Genomic DNA, 23,015 nt, shown 5'->3' on the forward strand with positions numbered 1-23,015 from the left:
CTCCAGGGCAAAGATCCCCAGCTGTCTATTCCTCGTCACTGACTCTCTCTATCTCTCTCACTCTCTCTCTCTCTCTCTCTCTCTCTCTCTCTCTCTCTCTCTCTCTCTCTCTCTCCTCCTCCTTCTCTCTCTTTCTCTCTCCTTCTCCTTCTCTCTCTCTTTTCTTCTCTCCCTTTCCCATCTCTACCCTCTCACTCTGTGTGTGTTTCTGAGGGTCTCTTTTCTGTTCTTCCAGATGTGGACGAGTGCCGGGCACGAGTGCCGTTCTGCGCTCATCGCTGTGTGAATACAGTAGGCAGCTACAAGTGTGAGTGCCAACCCGGCTTCTCACTTGGATCAGATGGCAAGTCCTGTGATAAACTGCCTACCACAACATTTCCCCCGCTGCTGCCCGCTTCAGGTAAGCTCAGGGTGTATCTATATGTGTGTGGTGTAAGTTGAGTGTGTGTGTGTGTGGTGTAAGCTCAGGGTGTGTCTGTGTTGTTAGCTGAGGGTGTGTGTGGTGTAAGCTGAGGTGCATGTCTGTGTGTATAGTGTAAGATGAGGGCGTGTAAATATGTGGTGTAAACTGAGGGTGTGTGTGTATAGTGTAAGCTCAAGGCTGTGTATGTGCGTGGTGTAAGCTGAGGGTCTTTGTGTTGTAAGCTGAAGAGTGTGTGTGGGGAATAAGCTGTGGGTGTGTGTGTGTTGTTAGCTGAGGGTCTCTGTGTTCTAAGCTGAAGAGTGTGTGTGGTGTAAGCTGAGGCGTGTGTGTGTTTTGTAAGCTGAAGAGTGTGTGTGTGTGTGTGTGTGTGGTAAAACTCAGATTATATATGTGTGTGTATAGTGTAAGCTCTCGGTGGATACTTGTATATATGTGGTGTAAGCTCAGGGTAAGTGTACATTGTTATCTATATATACATATATTCCCTAAAACACTAAAGATGAAAGCGTATTAAGTGTGGTAATCAAATGTAGAGCTCTCACACTGGATCGCCTGAAAGGAGTTTATTGTATCAGAGATCAAACCCCATACTGCAGTCATGCCAGGCACAGCTACTAACTGAACTGCCTGATTCAAATAATCGAGATATATATAAAGGGGTCCCAGACCAAACATACAATCACTTATTTATACTCACACACTTTTGTTGAATTGATCCAAAACAAATGAGGGTGCATAGTGTTTTTATTTTCACCGCACAATTAGCCATTCAATGATTGAAAAATCAATAATAAAATACACAAAATTCAATGCGCCCACAAGAGGAAGGGAAAGAGTGCAAGGGAAGGAACACATTTCAAATAGTTACACATCACTAATCAAAATTTCCATATGCATAAATCCACAAGTCAAATCATAAATACCATTGATCCACATATGAGAGGTCAAATAAAATATGCATATATCAAAAACACATTTTTAGTAGAAGAAACACCTAGGTTACTGAATATATCAAGCTAAAGTTAGGAGTTCTTGGTTGTAGATGAATGTCTACGTTTCGACCCAGAAAATGTAGGACAGTAGATCCTTACTACGCGGGTCTTCGTCAGGACGTGAAGCAAAAAATAGGATACGGACAGCATACAGCGCAGAACAAGGCATTGCCTGGTTACGGACCACGTTTTTTCTGGCCGTTTTCTGTCTGCTCCGCCAGGTACTTACTACAATGTTCAATATGTGTTATGTGGCTTTATCCTCAGTATGACAAAAGAGAGAGTTTTTCCTTACACACACAGAAAGGACTGGGAAGAATAGCAAAACAAGAAAAAGTTGGTTCCTTTCTGTGGTTCTTGAATTTGAAGTACAATTAACTTTTTAAGGACTAAGACACCTACAACAATTCTGATCTCAATGATATGTACCCAGGAATTGCTCCACAATTATCTCTCAAAAAACATAATTTTCATTAAAATCAAATTTATTAAAAACATCATCAGAATCAAAATACGGTATATACTCAGTAATTCTACATTTAAAAGCAATCACAGTATATTAACATTATATTAACATTAGGCACAAAATACAAATTCACAAAAATTCACAAAAAAGTTAAAAAAGGTAGACAACTTGGCTACCTTTTTTAACTTTTTTGTGAATTTTTGTGAATTTGTATTTTGTGCCTAATGTTAATATAATGTTAATATACTGTGATTGCTTTTAAATGTAGAATTACTGAGTATATACCGTATTTTGATTCTGATGATGTTTTTAATAAATTTGATTTTAATGAAAATTATGTTTTTTGAGAGATAATTGTGGAGCAATTCCTGGGTACATATCATTGAGATCAGAATTGTTGTAGGTGTCTTAGTCCTTAAAAAGTTAATTGTACTTCAAATTCAAGAACCACAGAAAGGAACCAACTTTTTCTTGTTTTTTATCCTCAGTATAACTCCCCCCCCCCTTTTTTAACTTTTTTCAACTTAATTTAACCTAATCTAATCCTTAACCTTGAATGTAACGGACTTTTCCGTTATTCACTGTGTCGGGACTCCTTTGAGACCGGTTCAAGTAATTAGATTTCACCTCTATTTTTTGCTTAGGAATCAGCCCTACCCTACCCTCCACTTCCCTTCACGTCCTGACGAAGACCCGCGTAGTAAGGATCTACTGTCCTACATTTTCTGGGTCGAAACGTAGACATTCATCTACAACCAAGAACTCCTAACTTTAGCTCGATATATTCAGCAACCTAGGTGTTTCTTCTACTAAAAATGTGTTTTTGATATATGCATATTTTATTTGACCTCTCATATGTGGATCAATGGTATTTATGATTTGACTTGTGGATTTATGCATATGGAAATTTTGATTAGTGATGTGTAACTATTTGAAATGTGTTCCTTCCCTTGCACTCTTTCCCTTCATCTTGTGGGCGCATTGAATTTTGTGTATTTTATTATTGATTTTTCAATCATTGAATGGCTAATGGTGCGGTGAAAATAAAAACACTATGCACCCTCATTTGTTTTGGATCAATTCAACAAAAGTGTGTGAGTATAAATAAGTGATTGTATGTTTGGTCTGGGGCCCCTTTATATATATCTCGATTATTCACCCAGGTCCCACTGACTACATGGGTCCAACCCTATTATCTACAATATGATTAAAATAATGGCACTTATATGTGTCACCATAGAATGGTATGTTATGTTAGCAATTTATAGAGCGCACAAATACCCGAGGGTGTCTCGGCGCTATGGACTGAAAATTAGCATGAGGCTCCTATTGCTCAAATAACAAGGTTTTTACTTGTTTCCTAAAGGATAATAGTGTTGGGCTAGTCTTAATTTGTAGGGGGAGAAGGTTCCAAAGTTTAGCTGTTGCCACTACAAATTGTCTGTTACCCAAGTTTCTTTGTTCTGGGAACAGTCAGAAGGTTGGCGGCTGCAGAGCGTAGAGCTCTGCTGGGCGCATAAGCTCGAAAAGCTTTTCTCAGGTATTCAGGCCCTGTACCATGAACTGCTTTATAAGCAATGCATAGCGCCTTAAATTTAGTTCTCCTTTTTATGGGCAGCCAATGTAGCTGGCGCCTAACCCCAGAAATTGGCTTAAACTTTGGAGTGCCTGACAGTATTCTAGCGGCTGCGTTCTGTCTCCGTTGTATGTGAGCATGTCATAAAGGAACCAACAGCTACCTAAGTTAATTATAACACATTTCCCTCACCTGGGAAAAACGTATAAGATCAAGTAAAACCCATACCAACAAACACAACACTAGATTTATCAATCAATAAATCAATCAGTGGTTTGTATAGCATGGCTTGAGGGTCTCAAGGTGCTGAGGGAGTAGGTGGGGGCTGCTGATCTGTCTGGGTGTGAAGGTTCAGTTGAAGAGTCAGGTCTTGAGGTCCTTACTGAACTGTGTCAACGACGCGGATTGCCTGAGGTGGAGGGGAAGGGTGTTCCAGGTCTTGTCAGCGAGGTTGGAGAAGGATCCTCCTCTGATTCTGGTCTTGTGGATCCATGCGATGCGGGCCAGGGCGAGTTGGGCGGAGGGGAGATGTCTGGTGGGTGTGTGGAAGGCGAGGCGGTGGTTCCGAAATTCTGGTCCTGCATTGTGGAGAGCTTTGTAGGTATGTGTGAGAAGCTTGAATGGGGTTCTCTAGTTGGTTGGGTTCTCCAGCGTGTGGCGCTATTGTGGTAGTGTGTGTGTGGTGGCAGCTCCTCTGCTTTTAACTTCCCGTTTTTTCTATTTAATTTAAAAATTGTTTTAGGCACTTTTACCTTGTTCTTAAAGCCTGGCCCACATACCCCCACCTCTGTCACCCTTTACTTGCACTCTAATAGGCAAACTCACCGCGCTTTGCGGGTCCTTCGCCCTGTCTCGAGGCGGCCATCTTTGGTGAGGGAGAGCAGTGGGGTAGTAGTCCTTTGTTGATCTTGCTCGCTGTCTACTTAGGCAGGCAAGTTTGGCAGCGCGTTCTCTCCAGCGTGTGGCGCTATTGTGGTAGTGTGTGTGTGGTGGCAGCTCCTCTGCTTTTAACTTCCCGTTTTTTCTATTTAATTTAAAAATTGTTTTAGGCACTTTTACCTTGTTCTTAAAGCCTGGCCCACATACCCCCACCTCTGTCACCCTTTACTTGCACTCTAATAGGCAAACTCACCGCGCTTTGCGGGTCCTTCGCCCTGTCTCGAGGCGGCCATCTTTGGTGAGGGAGAGCAGTGGGGTAGTAGTCGTTTGTTGATCTTGCTCGCTGTCTACTTAGGCAGGCAAGTTTGGCAGCGCGTTCTCTCCAGCGTGTGGCGCTATTGTGGTAGCGTGTGTGTGGTGGCAGCTCCTCTGCTTTTAACTTCCCGTTTTTTCTATTTAATTTAAAAATTGTTTTAGGCACTTTTACCTTGTTCTTAAAGCCTGGCCCACATACCCCCACCTCTGTCACCCTTTACTTGCACTCTAATAGGCAAACTCACCGCGCTTTGCGGGTCCTTCGCCCTGTCTCGAGGCGGCCATCTTTGGTGAGGGAGAGCAGTGGGGTAGTAGTCCTTTGTTGATCTTGCTCGCTGTCTACTTAGACAGCCATGCTGACGCGCAGCGGCCACGCGCAGCGGGGACGCCGTAATGACGCCGGAGTTACGCCAGAGTTCAGCCCGTCTGTGCCCGTCCGGGCCCGGACGGGCCTAGGGCCTGTCACTATGCCCATCTCCTCGGCGCCACCTACCAATAGGTATCATTATGAGAGGGAGGCTCTCCTGTCCTTTCGTCCGTCCCACCCTTCCACCTGCTGTTTCGCACTAGAGGTAATTACTCCATTTCTACCGTGTAGAGTCTGTAGCACCGGTCATAATTCTGTGGCTGTGAAGTCTGCTCTTTCCATCGCGCTATTGAATTGCCGGTCATTGCCGAGTCACGCCATTGAGATTAACTCTCTCATTCTGGACCACGAGCTCGATGTGCTGTTTCTCACCGAGACCTGGCTTTCCCCCAGCTCGGGCCCTGATATGGTCAGAGCACTCCCTCCAGGCTATCTTATATCCCACCTAGACAGACCTGTGGGGAGGGGAGGAGGAGTTGCTATCCTCTTTAGAGACACGCTTGCTTGTAAGGTTCAGAACGGAGGGGTGGCTGATTGTGAGAGCTGTCAGTTCACCCTCCGTTTGTCATCTACGGTGTCTCTGACGGGCCTGTTGATTTATCGCCCGCCTGGCTCTCTGGGAAATTTCCCCAATTCCTTCCTAGAAACAACGACTCTTCTTGCTTCCTCAGCCACCAACTTTGTGGCTCTTGGGGATTTTAATATCCATCTTGACGACCCCTCTAACGCCCCGGGAGTAGATCTGTTGGATGATCTCAAAGCGTTCGGAATCACTCTGGCCAACCCGGGGACGACCCATGAGAAGGGTCACCTGCTTGACCCCATATTCTCTAACCTGGGCCACTTTATTCCATCTCCGGCGCTGCCCCTGCCCTGGACAGACCATTTCTTGGTGTCCGCAGTGTGGCAATTTGATAATCTAGCTGCAATGGTCCCAAGGGTCCACACTTTGGAAAGAGCCTGGTCGAGGCTCTCGATTGACACCTGGTCGGCACATTTGGAGGCAACGCGGCCCCCTCCTGGTTCTAACCCGTTAGTCGCGGAAGCGAATGTACACACTTGGCTTACGGACTCGTTAGATATCCTTCTTCCCAAAAAGAAACAACTTATGAAGGGGAAGAGAGTGGGTTCGGCGCCGTGGTATACGCCCGAATTGAGATCCCTAAGGAAGGGATGCAAGAGGCTAGAGCGGTCCTGGAGGAAGGACTGGTGTGAAACGAAGCGGAAGGATTATCGGGAGGCCCTGAGTATATACAAATCCGCCATTCGTGCAGCAAAATCTGGATTCTTTGAAGAGAGAATAGGCTCCGCGGCCAACTCTTCTAAAGAATCATTCAGAGTTATCAAGGAATTACTCAACATCCCTGAACCCCAGATCATCCATGAGGACCCGCGCAAAAAATGCACAGAACTGGCGTCCTTTTTTAAAACAAAAATTGATAATATACTGGCTTCCCTTCCCCACCCAGGTGAGGTATCTCCCCTGGGTGATATCCCTGGTCCGCAGGGTAGGATGCGATCAGTGGAGCTGACCTCCTTTGGTACTGTTACCATGGAGGAGGTTCTCTTGATTTTGAGGACCATGAAGAGTGGCTCCCCGAAAGATCCGGTACCTGTTAAATATCTTAAACAGGTGGCATCTACCATTGGTGGCCCAGTGACGGACCTTATAAACTTGTCCCTCACTCAAGGGGTAGTACCCCCCAGTTGGAAAGGGGCGGTCGTGAAGGCCCTTTTAAAAAAGCCTAATCTGGACCCCGCCGACCTTGCCAACTTCAGGCCTATCTCGCTGTTGCCGGGCCTTAGTAAGATCGCTGAGAAGCTGGTCAACTGCCGCTTGTCGGACTTCTTGGAGGCCAATTCCCTCTTAGGTGACTCCCAAACCGGTTTCCGTCCCGGTCAGGGGACTGACACCGCCCTGCTGGCGGTTGTGGAGAACGCTAGGAGCATTTTGGATTCAGGGGGATCAGTGGCAGTGATCCTCCTGGACCTCAGTGCTGCTTTTGACACCGTGGACCATCAGGTGCTTCTCCAACGGCTGGCAGGGGTGGGGATCACCGGTCTGGCCCTCAAGTGGTTTGCTTCCTTCTTGGAAGATCGCACATTCGAGGTATGGGAAGGCCCTGAAAAATCATCTTCAATCCCTCTCCAGTGTGGTGTGCCACAGGGCTCTTCATTGAGCCCTACGTTATTCAACGTCTACATGGCCCCCCTGGAGAGCGTGGTACTGCCACTGGGTATCAAAATCATCAGTTATGCTGATGATACTCAGTTGGTGGTAGGCCTTTCCCAGTCGGCTCACCATCCTGACCGGCTGCACTCGTGTCTGGAGAAGATCTACACATGGATGTGCAGCTCAGCTTTAAAGCTCAACGGCTCCAAGACGGAGCTGATGCTGCTGGGAAACTCCTCTCCATCTCTGTCTCCCAGCAGCTGGCCCGACTGCCTTGGACCTGTACCCACCCCCAAGCAGGAGATTAAGAGCCTCGGGGTCTGGCTTGAGCAGGACCTGTCGTTTAAAACCCATGCCAAAAAGACTGCTGGCGTGTGCTTTGGCCTGCTCCGCTCGGCTCGGAAGATTCTAACGCTGCTCCCAGCGGCCACTAGGAGACTTCTCATCCAGGGGCTTATCATCTCGCGGCTGGATTTCAGCAACGCGTTGTTCCTGGGTGCTCCAGAATCTACCATGAACAAACTGCAGCAAGTGCAGAATGCGGCCGCCAGGCTTCTGACGGGTATCCCCAGACATCAATCTGCTCGCCCTGCGCTCAAGGCACTGCATTGGCTCCCTGTGAGGGACAGGGTGAAGTTCAAGTCACTCTGTATCGCTCATAAAGTCCTGCAGGGGGCAGGTCCACCTATTCTGGGGAAGATGGTTCAGCCCTACAAAGCCCTCCGCTCTCTCCGGTCTGACCACCAACATCTTTTGCAGGTTGGGAGGGTGACGAAAGTAAGAACTGGTGGCAGAAGGTTCTCTATAAACGTAGCCACTCTGTGGAATTCTCTTCCCCTACAACTTCGCTCGGAAGCCAGTCTGCTTCGGTTCCGCAAGCTTTTAAAAACTTTTCTGTTTTCTGCTTAAACCCCCGCATTACTCTGTAGTTTCATTCCCTGGTGAGCGCTGGGATGCCTTTCTGGTAACCAGGCGCTATATAAAACTCAGAATAATAATAATAATATCTAGTTGATAGGGAGTCTGTGGAGTTGTTGGAGGTGTTGTGTCATGTGGTTGTGGCGGGGAATGTGGCGGGGACCAGTCTGTTTGTGACGTTTTAGACGTTCTGTAGTTTCCTGGGCTGTTTCTGGGTGACGCAGGCATAGAGTGCATTGCCATAGTCCAGTCTACTGGTGATGAGTGCGTGGGTGACAGTCCTTCATGATTCGGTGGGGAGCCATCTGAATGTCTTTCGAAGTTGGCGAAGCATGTGGAAACAGGATGCGGATACTGTGTTAATTTGGTGTTTCATTGAGAGCGAGGAGTCCAGTCTGATGCCAAGGTTGCATGCGTGGTCTGTAGGAGCGGGAGTGGTTCCTAGTGCAGCGGGCCACCAGGAGTCATCGCAGGCTGAGGGGGTGGCTCCCAGAATGAGTACTTCTTTTTGTCCATGTTGAGCTTGAGGACTGTCTTGTATTCAGGTGGCGACTGCCTTCATTCCGTTGTGAAAGTTGGTTCTGGCGGTTGTAGGTTTGTTAGTGAGTGAGATGATCAACTGAGTGTCCTGGTGTAGGAGGTGATGTTGAGTCTGTGGCTTCTGTTGATGGCTGTAAGGGGGGCTGTGTAGATGTTGAAGAGGGTGGGGCTCAGCTAGGAGACCTCGGGCAATCCGCAGCTGATCTCTGTAGGTTCTGAGAGGAACGGGGGAAGCCTGACTCACTGTATTCGGCTGGTCATGTGGGAGTAGATCCAGTCCAGTGCCTTGTCACGGATGCCAGCGTCGTGGAGTCTCATGATTAGGGTGAGGTGGGAGACTGGGTCGAAAGTAGCCGAGAGGTCCAGTAGGACGGGGGCTGTGGTTTCGCCCCAGTCAAGGAGGGAGCCGATGGCATTGGTGGTGGCGAGGAGTGCTGTCTAGTTGCTTTGGAAGCCCAATTGGGAGGTGTCCAGGACATAGTTGCCTTCTATGAACTCGGAGAGTTGGGCGTTGATGGCCTTCTTGATGACCTTGGCTGGGAAGGGGAGGAGGGAGATGGATCTGAAGTTATCGAGGTTGATCTCAGAGTGGCTCCAGTCATCTGTGTAGGTGGCGGTTTTGATGGAGCAGTTGATGGTGCAACGAAGGTGGGGGGTGATGGAGGCGGCTGCTGGCTGCTCTGTGGAAACTGTGGTATGGGCAGGGATCCAATGGGGCTCCTGAGTGGATGCTCTTCATGGTCTTGAGTGTGTCATCTGTGGTGAGCAAAGTCCAGTTGAGCACTTTCTGTTGGGGTTCGGCATGGTTGCATGCAGTGGTGGTGGGTGTGGTGGCGGGATCTTGGGTGTTTTGCCTGATCTACTGGTGGAATAAGGTGCTGAGTTTGTTGCATGGGTCTTGGGATGGTAGGACATCTGTAGTCTCGCTGTTGGGCCTGGCGAACTGCTTGATGATGGCGAAGAGTTGTTTGCTGATGTGTGCGTTGGCATTTATTCTGTCTGTCAAAACTGTTTTCTTTATGGCCTTATGGACAAACAAAGAAGGCATAGAGTTCCTGGCAGATGAATACAGAATACAAAACACAAAACAATTACAGCAAACACAACAGAGCACACTCCTTAAAAGCAACCTCCATCACACCCTAACTACAAACATAGTCTTCCAAATAACCTGGAGGGCTATTAGTCCTCACTTCTCTTCCACCTTGTAGTCTTTCTATTGAACCAACTCCACTTCCAAGAATTCCAGTTGTTTTCTGATAACTGCCTTCTTCTTGATGGTTTGTGAATAAATTGTCATTCAATAGCAACCAAGGAGAGCATGGACCTTTAGCAACACCTGTGTTCATTTTCACCCTACCCTGTCTTTGGTACAAAGCAACTCTCCTGAGATTCCATGTTTGCCCATTATCCAACTTGGCCCAATTGCCACCAACAGTCTTGGCCCCGTAAAGCCCCCGAAACGTGGGCAGTCCTTTGCCAACTCTTACCATGACCCAATCACCTACATCAATGAGATAGTTTAGCAAGTTTCATTTTGAGCACCCCCCTCCCCTTGTTCACATAAACTCCATCACACATCCATGCCGGAACCAATTTGGTTTCTGGCTACCTACCCCTCATCATCTCAAATGGGGTCTTTCCTGTACTGGTATTCACTGTAGTGCACTAGACCCAGACCATGTCTTTAATAGCATCCTTCACTGACAACCCAGCACCACATGCTAGTTGCATCGTAACCTTCACCAATGTATTGACCCTCTCAACTAGTCCATGCATACCTTATACCAAGGGTGTCTCAAAACAATTTAATCTCCTGCGAAGTAAGAGAGGGTATCTTCTAAACACTTCACCTAGGATATCAATGGTTGAACTAATAGTAACACACTTCATAAATACCACTCCACCCATTTAGAAGTTTGCATTAAGAAGCACAACAGTGACTTTATCTTGTTCGGTAAAGAGCGAGTAAGGACTAATGAAGTCTAAATACAACTTCTCCTACACCTCAGTAGCTTCTGACCCATGCTGTTTCTCTTCCAAATTGTCTATACCCACTCTCAACCTCTTCTCGGAATCTGTGCAAATTTCACACTTCTCTACCCACATGACTGTCCATGAGTGGCCAACAAAACTTTTCTCAAATTATCTTGATATTTAACGTCTGACTAAGGTGTCCCTCATGGACCAGAGTGACTAACCTAGGTCTGACTGCAGTAGGTGGCATACATCTTTCCCCTCTCATTAGCAACCAATCATCGTGAAGCAATAGTTCATCCACCATCCTGAGGAATTGGTTTACTATGTCTGGAAAGTTACTCTCTCTCCTGACCATTCCTTTCACCAATTTTACAACACTTTATAGGGTATCATTCTGCTCTTTGGCCCGATCCAGTCCTCCTTAGAGACTGATCTTCCTAAGCCTTCTGTGGCACCATCTACACTGGCCACCACTTCTTTCGCAGCAAACTCAGACTGTTCCGCAGCTTTGTCAGGCCATCTAGATAAACATTCAGTCACGTCATTCTTCCATCCCGGCACATACTCCACCCTACACTCATAATCCTGCAATTTGACTTCTAATCTTGCCAACCTCCATGAACAATTTCCTATGCTTCCGGATCCCAAAACTTTGAGTATAGGTTTGTGATCTGTCCTCATCCTCTCTAACAACACCAAATACTCATGAGCTCACCATATATACCCTCGTCCTCCTCTCACATATGTTCACCCTCTCCAACTGTACCCGTTAGCTTACAGTCCGGCACCCCTGTGTAGGAGTGAGTGCACTCAAAGAGTTCATTGTAGGCTATGCATCTGCTCAACTCAGAAGCGCCTGATCTGGAACCCTCTACCTGGAAGCCTCACATTACACCCCGCTAATCTCCTCTTTGTTTTCTTTCAGAGCCCTGGGATGCAGCCTCCGAACGGCTCTCAAACGAGGTGCAGGAGCTGAGGAGCAAAGTCAAGACCCTGGAGGAGGTGAGTGCCAGATTGGGACGTCCGGAAACTACCCTTGAATTGGGTCTAGGCCAAGCAATGCTAATATATGTTCTAGAGCATATAGTATTGCGCTTAACAAATGGCATTTACATTTACATATTTGCAGCAGGTTCAATTTGAGGGCTTGCAGTCATATCAGGTTCTGGAGCAGAAAATCACAAGAGGAGGTTTTAAATCAGTGTCTGTCATTGGAGCAAGTGCTAGAACATGCTTTACCAGTAAAGAGTCCCATAAAAAAAGCTGTCCTTGGAGAGGCGTCTAGCCAATACTGTCCTTGAAGTCGGTTCTGCAGCATAAACTGAGCAGGTTCTGTAGAATAAACTGCCCATTTAGTGGGTTTTAGAGCAAAACTCATTGACTTTGGGGAAGGTTCTAGAACAGAACCTGATTGCTGAGTAAGCTCCTCTGAGGAGAAGGTTGTGGAACAGAAAAGGCTACTGTAACAGGCTGAAGAGTACTGTAAATACTTGTTTGTAAAGCGCGAACTACTCACCCTTATGGGTCTCAAGACGCTGGGGGCTGTCGTGGAAATTAAGTGCGCTATTGCCCAGAGTCCCACAGGGCTGGGCTGGGCTGCCGCCGGAGATCGAACCATGAACCCTGTGCTTTGAAGTCAGCTGCCCTGGCTGCTGCACCACACCTCTCCACAAGTCCACTGTCCAGAGAGAAGGATCTACTGCAATCCATTCATTGAGCAGGGTCTGCAGCAGGCTGCTGTGGCTTCAGTTTAACAGCAAACATTCCATGGAACGTGTTCTCGATTACGCGGTCCCTGAAGTAGGTTATAGAATAAATCATCCCTACAGCAAGGCATTGCGCAGTCTAAAGGATAAGGATTTTGCATGGGGTAGGTATAGGGGCAGAGTTGTTCTGAAACCAGCAGGCGCCAGAGTGTGTTTATCCTTTAGATACAGTCAAGAGCAGGCTCATCCGTACTGAAGGTCCTAGAGCAGGAACCGTCCCCTACTCTAGATATTCCTTGTCGTGTGCTCTTTAGCACTACGCGTTCCTGCAGTGGCTTCTATAACAGTTTCTAAAGTAGATGGGATCAAAATGAGAACCATCATTTTTTTCCTGAGATTTATATAGCGCAAACTTGACCTGAAGGTACCAGAGACCTTTACATGAGCACCAGTTGTGTTAAGCAAGGACACATTCATTTTTATTAGGCCCTGGAAGATTAAGTGATTTGCCCAGAATCATAGCATGTTGAGCGTCATTGCCGAGACTAGAACCCGGTTCCCCAGATTTGAGGTCGACTGCCCTAGCTGTTAGGCCACATCCTCTCCCATAGTTGAAGCCGGTTTATAGAGGTGACAATTCCTGGAGAAGATTCCACAGAGTGATATCTTAAGCAGGACTTCTGCAGGCTCTGGAGGGACCAGTTTCCCTAGTGCATCTTTTAAAGAGTAGCCTCGGTGGATGCTCTGGGCAGGACTGTGCATCTGGGTAAGATTCTACTGGTGAGTGTTAGCCATAATACAGGTTGTGAAATGAACAATACTGTAGCTGCAGGTTGTGGAGTGGGGAGTGTTACTGTTTCACGTTCTAAAGTAGGCTGTGCTCTTTGGACAGGGTTTAGAGTTGGCAGATCCATCGCACAGCTTCTATGGCGGACATCTTTCCTGGTACAGGTACCAAAGTCAATGCTGTCCCTCTTGATGAGTCTAAACTGAGATCTCTATTTTCTGGAGATTTTGAAGCCGGTGATACCTAGGGGCAGATTTACAAGCCCCTTGCGCCACTTTTGCGTCACTTTTCCCATGTTAAAAATGACGCAAAAGAGGCGCAGGGGGCTTGTAAATCTGCCCCTAGAACCTGGTAGATCTAGATGGGTCCGAGGAGACTCTTGACAAAAAAAGGTCCTGCCTCATAGTCGAGCGAGTATCTTTTACAACTTAACTGTAAGAAGACCAACAATCTGATCCTGGGTGCTACAAACCAGCTGGCATTCCACAAAACAACACCTCCAATGGACCACCATTGGGGGCTGCAAGGTCTTCAGTCTAAGAGCTATATATGGCACTCCTTCCCATTGGACCTACAGCTAGAATCTTCTGTTCTATAGTTCAAGTGTGCCTTTAAATGCCACCTCTTCGTTTAACTCTACACCCTACCACCACAGTCAGCTCTGAGTTCAACAACACAGAGAGACTTGCTCTATATAAATATACTCAACTCTGTCCTGTGGTTGAAGTTCTTAGGTGCCTATATAAAACTTTATAAATAAATAACATTGAATGTGCCCCCCTCCTCAACAGGGGGGCCTGGACACCATACCTCACAGTCTGCCATTGAGCAGTGATGCACAGGTGTAATGTCATTTGTGTGACTCCGGGCTGCCCAGGGGCAAGCTGCCGGATTACAAGCACATAGTGCCATTTTAGACCAGGGTTTAGACCACGCACTGCCCTCTATACAAGATGTTCAGTGTGGGAAGCAGTAACTGTAGGCCACTGACCGGCTGCAACAGATCCGAAAACTGCATCCACCTGCAGTTTTTTCGCTGCTGGAGCCTGGACGGTTGGAGACTGAGTCCAGGGCCGGACTGAGAACCACAACCGGCCCCGGCAAAGTGCTCGGCCGGCCCCCCATCCCCACTCGGGGGGGGGGGGTTGGGGGGGGGGGGTTGGAGGTGCCGCCGAGCTCTTTGCCGGGCCGGTTTTTGGTCGCTTTTGGTACAGGGCCGTTTTTGCAGCTATGCGGCAAAAACGGCCCTGTAACAAAAACGGCCCCCAGGGGCCCAAAACCAGCCCCCACCCGTGCGGCGCACCGGGGGATTGCCTGGTGCCCGCTATGGCCAGACCGGGCCTGACTGAGTCTAATAAAAAATGGAGTCCGAAAGAGCGCCCATCAATACCACAGGGCCTGTATTATGATGAGAGTGCACCTTCCCTGTTTGCACCACAGCGCACCTTCAAACCGGTGCATGGTCAGCAAACAGGGAAAGAGTGCCCAATTATGTTGAACGTGCTGCCCTTAAAACAGCTGCAAACTTTTCTCCCCTCGGGGGCAGCGCATTCAAGTGAAATAAGGAGCGTCTGCTTCAAAGCCGATGCATATACCACTGTGCAGGCGTTGCCAGCTGCACTTTCAAAAGGGGTTAGAGATACCTTTGCAGGAGGGGGGCTGTGAGTAACTGCATGCGCCTGCAAGACGATGTCGAGTGGGCCAGGGGTACCCCTTAAACTCAAGAGTCAGGAGATGAACTGACAGTGCGCCTCCTTTTTAGGTTTTGCCTCGCCAAAGATGCGCTCTGCGCATCTTTTCGGCGCAGGCGAAAACCTGATGATAACAGTAGTGTGGCTTGGTTCGGCCCTCGTCGTTGATTGGCTGGCTCCGTAAACGGAGCCTTGCCATTGGACGAGGGGCCTGTCCGTCAATGCCGGACCAGACACGGGGGCGTTCCCGACATTCTTTGGCTTTTGCCGACGTCACGCGACGTCAGGCGAAAGCCGGGAACGCCCCCGAATCTGGTCCGGCATTGCCGGCACCTGCCTCTGCTATTTTGGTCCTCTAGCGCTTGGGAGCGCTTGATTTTGTTCTAGCGCTTGAGAGCGCTGTATTTTGCATCTAGCGCTGAGGAGCGCTTTGTCCGCCCAAGCGAGTGCCACCTCGCTTTTATTTGTGAATTCCCGGGAGGCTACCCCGGATTGCGGCAAAAAGAAGTTCCCCTCGGCCTCAGCAGCGCGACCCGGAGCCTGGGGGGCTCGTCTGCAGGGCCGCGCTGCCATTGGCTGTCTCGCCAGCCTATCAAGCTTTAGCCTGGCCGGAGGGTTGCCCGGCAACGGGAGAAGCGTCCTCGAGGACGTCGGGGAAAATGGCGGCCTAATCGCGGCTGGGGCGCCGGCCGCACGTACTGCCCAAGAGGAAGAAGGAGCCCAGCGTCTTGTCCTCGGCGAGGCTCTCGAGGGTGAGAGAGCCCCGCCCGCGGCCCGGTAAGGAGGAGAGCCAAGCTCCGGACGAGGAAGGAGACTGCCAGCGTCCCCGCAGCCTACGGAGAGACTGAGCCGGTGAGTGATTCGAGGGAGAGGGGGCGTCGATGCCCGCCCCTCCCCTCCAGCGAGAAGGCGCTGCGTCGGAGTGCTGTTTCCAGCGGGCCAAGGCTTGGCTTAGCTTGCGGTGAGTCGGTTTGGTGAAGGTTTTGTTGATTTTGCCGTTTCGGGTGAGGGTGAGGGGACAGCGCGGGTTCAGAGGCCTATGCCCTGCTCCAGTGCCCGGTCGCGGGTATTCGGGGGCATGTGTGCTGGGCCTGCGTTTGTGCGTGGGCGCTGGTCCGGGATCTCACGGAGAGGCCTTGGAGGGCGTGAAGAAGCTTTCCGCCACGTGGGACCGAGTGATGTGTTCTTTCCTTTTTTATGGTGCAGTCGGGGCCCTGCACCATGGGAGGTCGGTCACGGGTGCGAGGCATCTGCATTGTAACTTCCCTGTGGCACATGAGGTGGTTAGCAGGGTGCTGTTAGCATGGAGCGTAGCACTCCAGCCCGTGTGGGTTCGTTTTGTTTGGGCAATTTTGACACTATCGTGGGGGCATGGGAGGTCTCTTGTGCGGGCCCGCGCTCGACTTGCCAGTCATTCGGAGCGCGGGCATTCAGGGTTGCGGGAGCCTTGCCGTCTGGACAGTGTCTGCCCTTCGGAGGGGAGTCGTTGCAATTTTATTAGCCTCGTACTTGTAACTTTTCTTCGGCCTCCCATGAGGTTTTACTTTAGCGGTCTGTAGGATGCTGTTTTCACGGGATGGTATTGGCATTAGCATTTCACGGAAGGGATCTTTTCACACCAGCACTTCTTAGGGTTGATTCACTTTTATTGGGACGGTTTAGGCACGTCTTTTATGGGGCTTACAGCTGCAGCACTGATCAGCAGTTATGCGGTACTGGTTATGTGTGGTACTCGCAATTTCATTGGGAACTGCTATATTTCACGGGGCAAACCAGCGTTGTTGTATTAAAATTATGGGGCATTTCAGCAGTTCCTAACAGGTTCTGTAGTATAGCCTACGGTGCCCGGCTAGTGCTGGTGGCGGGGTTTGTCGCAGCCTTGCGGGCAGAGATGCAGCGTTAGCGAGGACTCATCGGTGAGCGGCGCACGCATGTCTCGGGCTTGCAGAACATCAGCGTTGTCGCACTCGAATTGGGGATTCGACCAATTTGTTGGTGGTGACCATTGTGCCTGCTTTATAGGGAGTACCCGCCCCTTCTCAAGGTGGAGGATAAGGTATAATGGCATTATTGGGTGTCCAAGATACCGATTGCGCAGCCGTGTCCTTACTGCGTGCAGTGAGGAGATCTCGCCACAGGGTGGTTCAGTCCTTCTGTTACGATCTCCGTCCCCCCTTCTCAACTGGATCTTATGTAAAGCGCTCTTCAGCATTTGTATATGGACCATGAGGGGCATAAGTTTTGACCGATCGCCTCCTGGTTGGGGGCGGTGCGGCTGCCGGTGGAAGGTGGAACTGAAGCCATTGGTTTTATGTCTTTTGTGTCTTGATGCGGAATTTCATACACTACGGCCATTTATGGGGCCTTTTGTTCTTTGGCCCGACGCACGTTGTTATGGCGTCGGTGCGCGGCCATTGTTGGGGCACTCCTCGTAGGTGTCCTGCGCAGGTGGTTAGGGTGCCCGGTGCGGCCATTTTCTTGGGCAGTTTCATTCGATAGGTCCGGCGCATGGGGGAATATAATATGCTGCCCGTTCTTCGGCCATTATGCTCCTGTTTCTATTTTGTGCCGTGTATGTATGTATTATGTATTTTCCTCGCGCAACCTTTTCGTAGTGTCCATCTACTGGCACGCGGGTCGGGTATGCGGAGGATTTCTCTCTGATGGTCAGTGGGTGTGTCTCAGGCTCTGCGCGCTCGCCTCCGGCCCTGCGGACCAGGGTTTGATTCCCTTTCATGCGGTTTGACCACCTGAATAATAGAATCAGTGTCTAGTATTTATTAGTTTATTATTCGAAATTATTTTCAGCGTCCCGCTCCTTATTTGTTTTGTTAGCGAGGCCCCCTACCTTCCCAGTTGGCGGGGCTATGCGTTAGTCTGCCAGCCGGCGGGCACACCACAGGAGAGGCTTGGCTGGCCGCTCTCTTTACTAGGTGGCCTCTCCTCAGACCCTCCGGGCCTTGGAGTCCTACGCACGCTCTTTTGCAATTTAGCAGTGCCTCGGGACCCCCCTTTAACTGGGTGTCTTGGGGTTTGGCGGTGGCCATCTTTAGGGGCGCCATGGTCCGGCTGAATGGGTCTGGGCGCCCAAGCGGCCATTTTAGGGGGCAGTCTGTCCCTTCGGTGCTACGGGGGAGGGGCGTGGGTGCGTGGCCAATTTCGGGCAGCGTTTCTTTCATGCCTACAATGTATTGCTGAGGGTGGAGTGTCACGGGGCTGCACCGCTTCCGCACCGTTACTCACTCCTCCGTCGTGCCATGGAGTTCCTCCCTGTATTTTCTACGTTTCTTTCATCTCCCGTTTTCGCCGTCTCGGCGTAGACAGTTGTGTCGTGCTCTGGTTATGAGTTTCGCTGGCCATCTACCCCCACCCACCCAGGGGTTCGAGCGTGATTCCATCGGAGCCTTCACCAGGCACGCGTGTGTTCTTTGTGTCTGGGTGGCCTATTGATTGGGCGTTTGACATTCGATCTTATGGGCAAGGTTCGATCGACTTTAGCAGTTCTTTTGCTTGGGCTGAATTAGTGAGTCCATGCAGTACCGGCCCGCCATCTCATTCCTCTCCCGGGTTCCTCATGAGAGCTAGGCCATTTGCACGGTGGTTAGTGCCGGGGTCGCTACAGCTTGCAGCATGTGTTCGATTCCCGCCATCGCGTGGCGGGATGGTTTTATAATTTCATTATTTATCTGTTTAATATTCAATATCGTCCAATTTTGGTAAAAATATAATTTTGTGAATCTGGGTTACCATTTAGTAGCTCTGGGAGGTTAGGGTGTATTCATTTTACACCCGGAATTTTCTTCAGGCCATTATACCTCTTCCCCAGCTTGGACTGTGCTTTGGGTTCCCCCCATTTCAGTTTTCACTAGCATGTCTCACAAATTAGGTCGTTGGGTGACGGACTCCGGTCTGCTAGAGTGGCGGGCTTTTCTGTGAGCCAGCACGCATTAGGATGCCATACGCGTAACGTTTCTATATTCATACTAGAGGGACACATCCCAAGTATCTGTAGGTATATCGGGAATGTATGCCACCTCCGTTCGATGTGTGTATTCTGTGTGCCCCTGTTGCCTGCTTGTGCCTCTGTGTGCCCCTGTTGCCTGCTTGTGCCTCTGTGTGCCCCTGTTGCCTGCTTGTGCCTGCTTGTGCCTCTGTGTGCCCCTGCTTGTGCCTCTGAGTGCCCCTGTTGCCTGCTTGTGCCTCTGTGTGCCCCTGTTGCCTGCTTGTGCCCCTGTTGCCTGCTTGTGCCTCTGTGTGCCCCTGTTGCCTGCTTGTGCCTCTGTGTGCCCCTATTGCCTGCTTGTGCTCTGCTTGTGCCTCTGTTGCCTGCTTGTGCCTCTGTGTGCCCCTGTTGCCTGCTTGTGCCTCTGTGTGCCCCTGTTGCCTGCTTGTGCCTCTGTGTGCCCCTGTTGCCTGCTTGTGCCTCCGTCTGCCCCTGTTGCCTGCTTGTGCTGTGTTGGTGTGTGTGGAGGGCTCTGTGTGGCTGTGTGTGTGGAGGGCTCTGTGTGGCTGTGTGTGTGGGGGGCTCTGTGAGGCTGTGTGTGCGGGGCTCTGTGTGGGGGGGTGTGTGGGGCGGCTCTGTGTGTGAGAGAGAGAGATTTGTTTAAATACCAGGATAATTGCCGGCAGCAGCACCCTTGCCGTGTAATGCCTTGTACTACATCTGTGTTAGCAGTCGCCTCAGGCTGTTGTTTTTTTTTATGCAGGGGACGGGATTTGATCATGCCCATTACGCCGTATTGCTTTTCAAAGGCAACTGTTGCAGAGCCAAGTGGGCTGTTGAAAATTGTGTTTTCTCCACCTGCCCCTGTTGCCTGCTTGTGCCTCCGTTTTCGTGCCCCTGTTGCCTGCTTGTGCCCCTGTTGCCCGCTTGTGCCTCCTTGTGCCCCTGTTGCCCGCTTGTGCCTCTGTGTGCCCCTGTTGTCTGCTTGTGCCTCTGTGTGCCCCTGTTGCCTGCTTGTGCCTCTGTGGGCCCCTGTTGCCTGCTTGTGCCTCTGTGGGCCCCTGTTGCCTGCTTGTGCCTCTGTGTGCCCCTGTTGCCTGCTTGTGCCTCCGTCTGCCCCTGTTGCCTGCTTGTGCCTCCGTCTGCCCCTGTTGCCTGCTTGTGCTGTGTTGGTGTGTGTGGAGGGCTCTGTGTGGCTGTGTGTGTAGGAAGCTTTGTGTGGCTGTGTGTGTGGAGGGCTCTGTGTGGCTGTGTGTGTGGGGGGCTCTGTGTGGCTGTGTGTGTGGGGGGCTGTGTGTGCGGGGCTCTGTGTGGGGGTGTGTGTGGGGCGGCTCTGTGTGTGTTTGTGTGTGTCATTTGCGATAGATAAAGCTAGTGGCATTGTAAATGACAATGCCATTTATTTATGTTAAAAAAACATAAATAAAAATAATGTCAAGAGCAATGCCAATAGCTCTAACTTTAACAAAGGCAAAACCATTGCATTGTAAATGCTTGTTGTGGCACGTTGTCGGTACGCCTCTTGAGGGCAGGTTTGCCTCTGTCCTCGCGCCTGAAATATGGCATGGGGGCAAAGGCGGAGAGATTCCCTCATTTGATTGAGGCCACGCCCCCACGCAAATGAGGGAACGCCCTCTTGAGATACTCTTGGCGCTACATGTGCACCAGCGCTGTCAGTGTTACAGAATTTGGAAGGGACTAGTGAGGCATGCCAGGGAAGCCACCGATGCAGACAGATCCGTTTCATGCTGAGGCCTGGTATGCTCTTGTACCACCTAAAGGACTGTGGATGCCTCTCACTGAGACTTTTGGTGACCCGCTGAGGCCTCTGGTAGTGACACTTGCTGACCTACTTACGCATATCATATCGCACTTACCGTTTATGAGTTCTAGATGCCTCTCATGGTGACCCTAGTGACATTGTCACACCCTAAGAGTGGCTTGTGGTGACACTTTTCTCATGATGACCCAGGGCAGCGTCATCAGTCCTACCGTGGTGACCCTTGGTGACCTGTTAACACCCCCCATGTTGACTCCTCCCTCAGGTTGACCCCTTACCAACTCTCTTGACCTCTCCCCTCTGACCCGTCCTGCCTTTCCTTCTGCAGAGGATCGAGTGGACGGTCAGCACCTTCCAGAAGCTGGTGCCCATGAAGCTGGAGGACCTGAAGGCGGAGCACGTGGTGGAGCTGTGGGCGCGGCTGCAGCAGCTGGACCAGGTGGAGTCCCTCAGCGACCAGCTCATGTTCATGGAGGAGAAGATGGGCACCTGTGAGTATGGGGGGGGGGGCACTGCTGCTGGGTCAGGGGGGGAGGGAAGAACCCACTGGGCCTTCCACATGCAGCAGGGGAGGAGGGGTGAGAGGAGGACAGAGGGAGGGGAGGGCAAATAGATGAGAGAGTGAGGAGAGGCAGAGAGAGCAGGGAGTGAGAGATAGAGAGGGAGATGAGGGCAAAGAGATGAGGGAGTGAAGGGGAGAGAGGAGGGAGTGAAGAAGAGAGAGTGAGGAGAGGCAGAGAGAGGAGGGAGTGAAAGAGAGCGAGCGAGCAGAGGCAGAGAGAGGAGGGAGTGAAGGAGAGAGAGGGGGAGAATGCAAAGAGATGAACGAGTGAAGAGGAGAGAGTGAGGAGAGGGCAAAGAGATGAGGGAGTGAAAAAGAGAGAGTAAGGAGAGGGCAACGAGATGAAGAGTGAAGAGGAGAGAGTGAGGTGAGGGCAAAGAGATACGTGAAGAGGAGAGAGTGAGGAGAGGCAGAGAGAGGAGGGAGTGAAGCCGAGAGAGGGGGAGAATGCAAAGAGATGAACGAGTGAAGAGGAAAGAGTGAGGAGAGGGCAACGAGATGAAAAGTGAAGAGGAGAGAGTGAGGAGAGGCAGAGAGAGGAGGGAGTGAAGAGGAGAGAGTGAGGAGAGGCAGAGAGAGGAGGTAGTGAAGCCGAGAGAGGGGGAGAATGCAAAGAGATGAACGAGTGAAGAGGAAAGAGTGAGGAGAGGGCAACGAGATGAAAAGTGAAGAGGAGAGAGTGAGGAGAGGCAGAGAGAGGAGGGAGTGAAGAGGCGAGAGTGAGGAGAGGCAGAGAGAGGAGGTAGTGAAGCCGAGAGAGGGGGAGAATGCAAAGAGATGAACGAGTGAAGAGGAAAGAGTGAGGAGAGGGCAACGAGATGAAAAGTGAAGAGGAGAGAGTGAGGAGAGGCAGAGAGAGGAGGGAGTGAAGAGGAGAGAGTGAGGAGAGGCAGAGAGAGGAGGTAGTGAAGGAGAAAGGGAGGAGAGGCAGAGAGAGGAGGGAGTGAAGCCGAGAGAGGGGGAGAATGCAACGAGATGAAGAGTGAAGAGGAGAGAGTGAGGGAAGGGCAAAGAGATGAAAAGTGAAGAGGAGAGGGGGAGGAGAGGCAGAGAGAGGAGGGAGTGAAGGAGAGAGGAGGGAGTGAATAATAGAGACTGAGGAGAAGCAGAGAGAAGAGGGAGTGAAGAAGAAAGAGTGAGGTTAGGGCAAAGAGATGGGGGAGTGAAGGAGAGAGAATCAGGAGAAGGAAGGGGTGAAGAAGAGAGCACAGAGAGGAAACAAGGGGAATTCAGGGGCATATGAACAACGGCCAGCGATAATCATCGCTGGCCGTGCTGAGTGATAGTTTTATTATCGCCGTCCATCTCTGGTATTTATCACCCTGGTAGCGCGTAATTAACAACGCGTTACCGCAGGGCGATAAAAATTCCAGAGATAGCGAGGTTATCTCCCTTTTGCAGGGAACATCGCTGGTTTTCCAGTGATATTCCCTGCAAAAGGGCGATCACCTTGCTGATACGACCCACAGGGTCGTATCAGCATAAGCCACCCCCTATGTTAGGGGTGGCTAAGTCAGGATTTTTGCAGAAGTTAGATTTTTGCAAAAACAGCAGTTTTCGCCAAAATCTAATGTGTGCTAAAATCATGTGGGCTGCCTTGTAAATATTGCGATGTAAACATCAGCGATATTTACAAGGTAGTCCATCTGGGGTACGGCCACTAACGCCCACTTTACATCTCATTGAAGATGCAAAGGGAGGCGTTGGTGAAAAGGTTGCTGACATGCTATTATGCATGCTAGCACCCTCTTGTAAATAGGACGCTGGTTTTATCTCCGCTTTTTTTGGCTTTGTATGCCAAAAAAGCGGAGATAAAGCCCTTGTAAATATGCCCCTTAGTGAAGGAGAGAGGAGAGATGAGAAAAAGGATATGGGAGTGAGGAAGAAAGGAGAAGGAGTGAACACGGCTGAGAGAG

The 23,015-nt window shown here is 50.2% G+C and overlaps 1 protein-coding gene across 1 annotated transcript in view; it reads left to right on the plus strand.

The window, feature by feature from the left end:
• The window catches only part of EGFL8 (EGF like domain multiple 8), a 54,088-nt gene that overhangs the window by 26,626 nt on the left and 4,447 nt on the right, over positions 1–23,015 (plus strand). Inside the window, exons 5-7 of the mRNA XM_086924514.1 lie at positions 236–400; positions 11,556–11,632; positions 20,866–21,028. Coding sequence (XP_086780640.1) covers positions 236–400; positions 11,556–11,632; positions 20,866–21,028 — 405 coding nt within the window. The remainder of the gene's footprint in view (positions 1–235; positions 401–11,555; positions 11,633–20,865; positions 21,029–23,015) is intronic.

The sequence above is a fragment of the Lissotriton vulgaris genome, chromosome 5, assembly GCF_964263255.1.
Source record: "Lissotriton vulgaris chromosome 5, aLisVul1.2, whole genome shotgun sequence".
In the NCBI taxonomy this organism is placed as follows: domain Eukaryota; kingdom Metazoa; phylum Chordata; class Amphibia; order Caudata; family Salamandridae; genus Lissotriton; species Lissotriton vulgaris.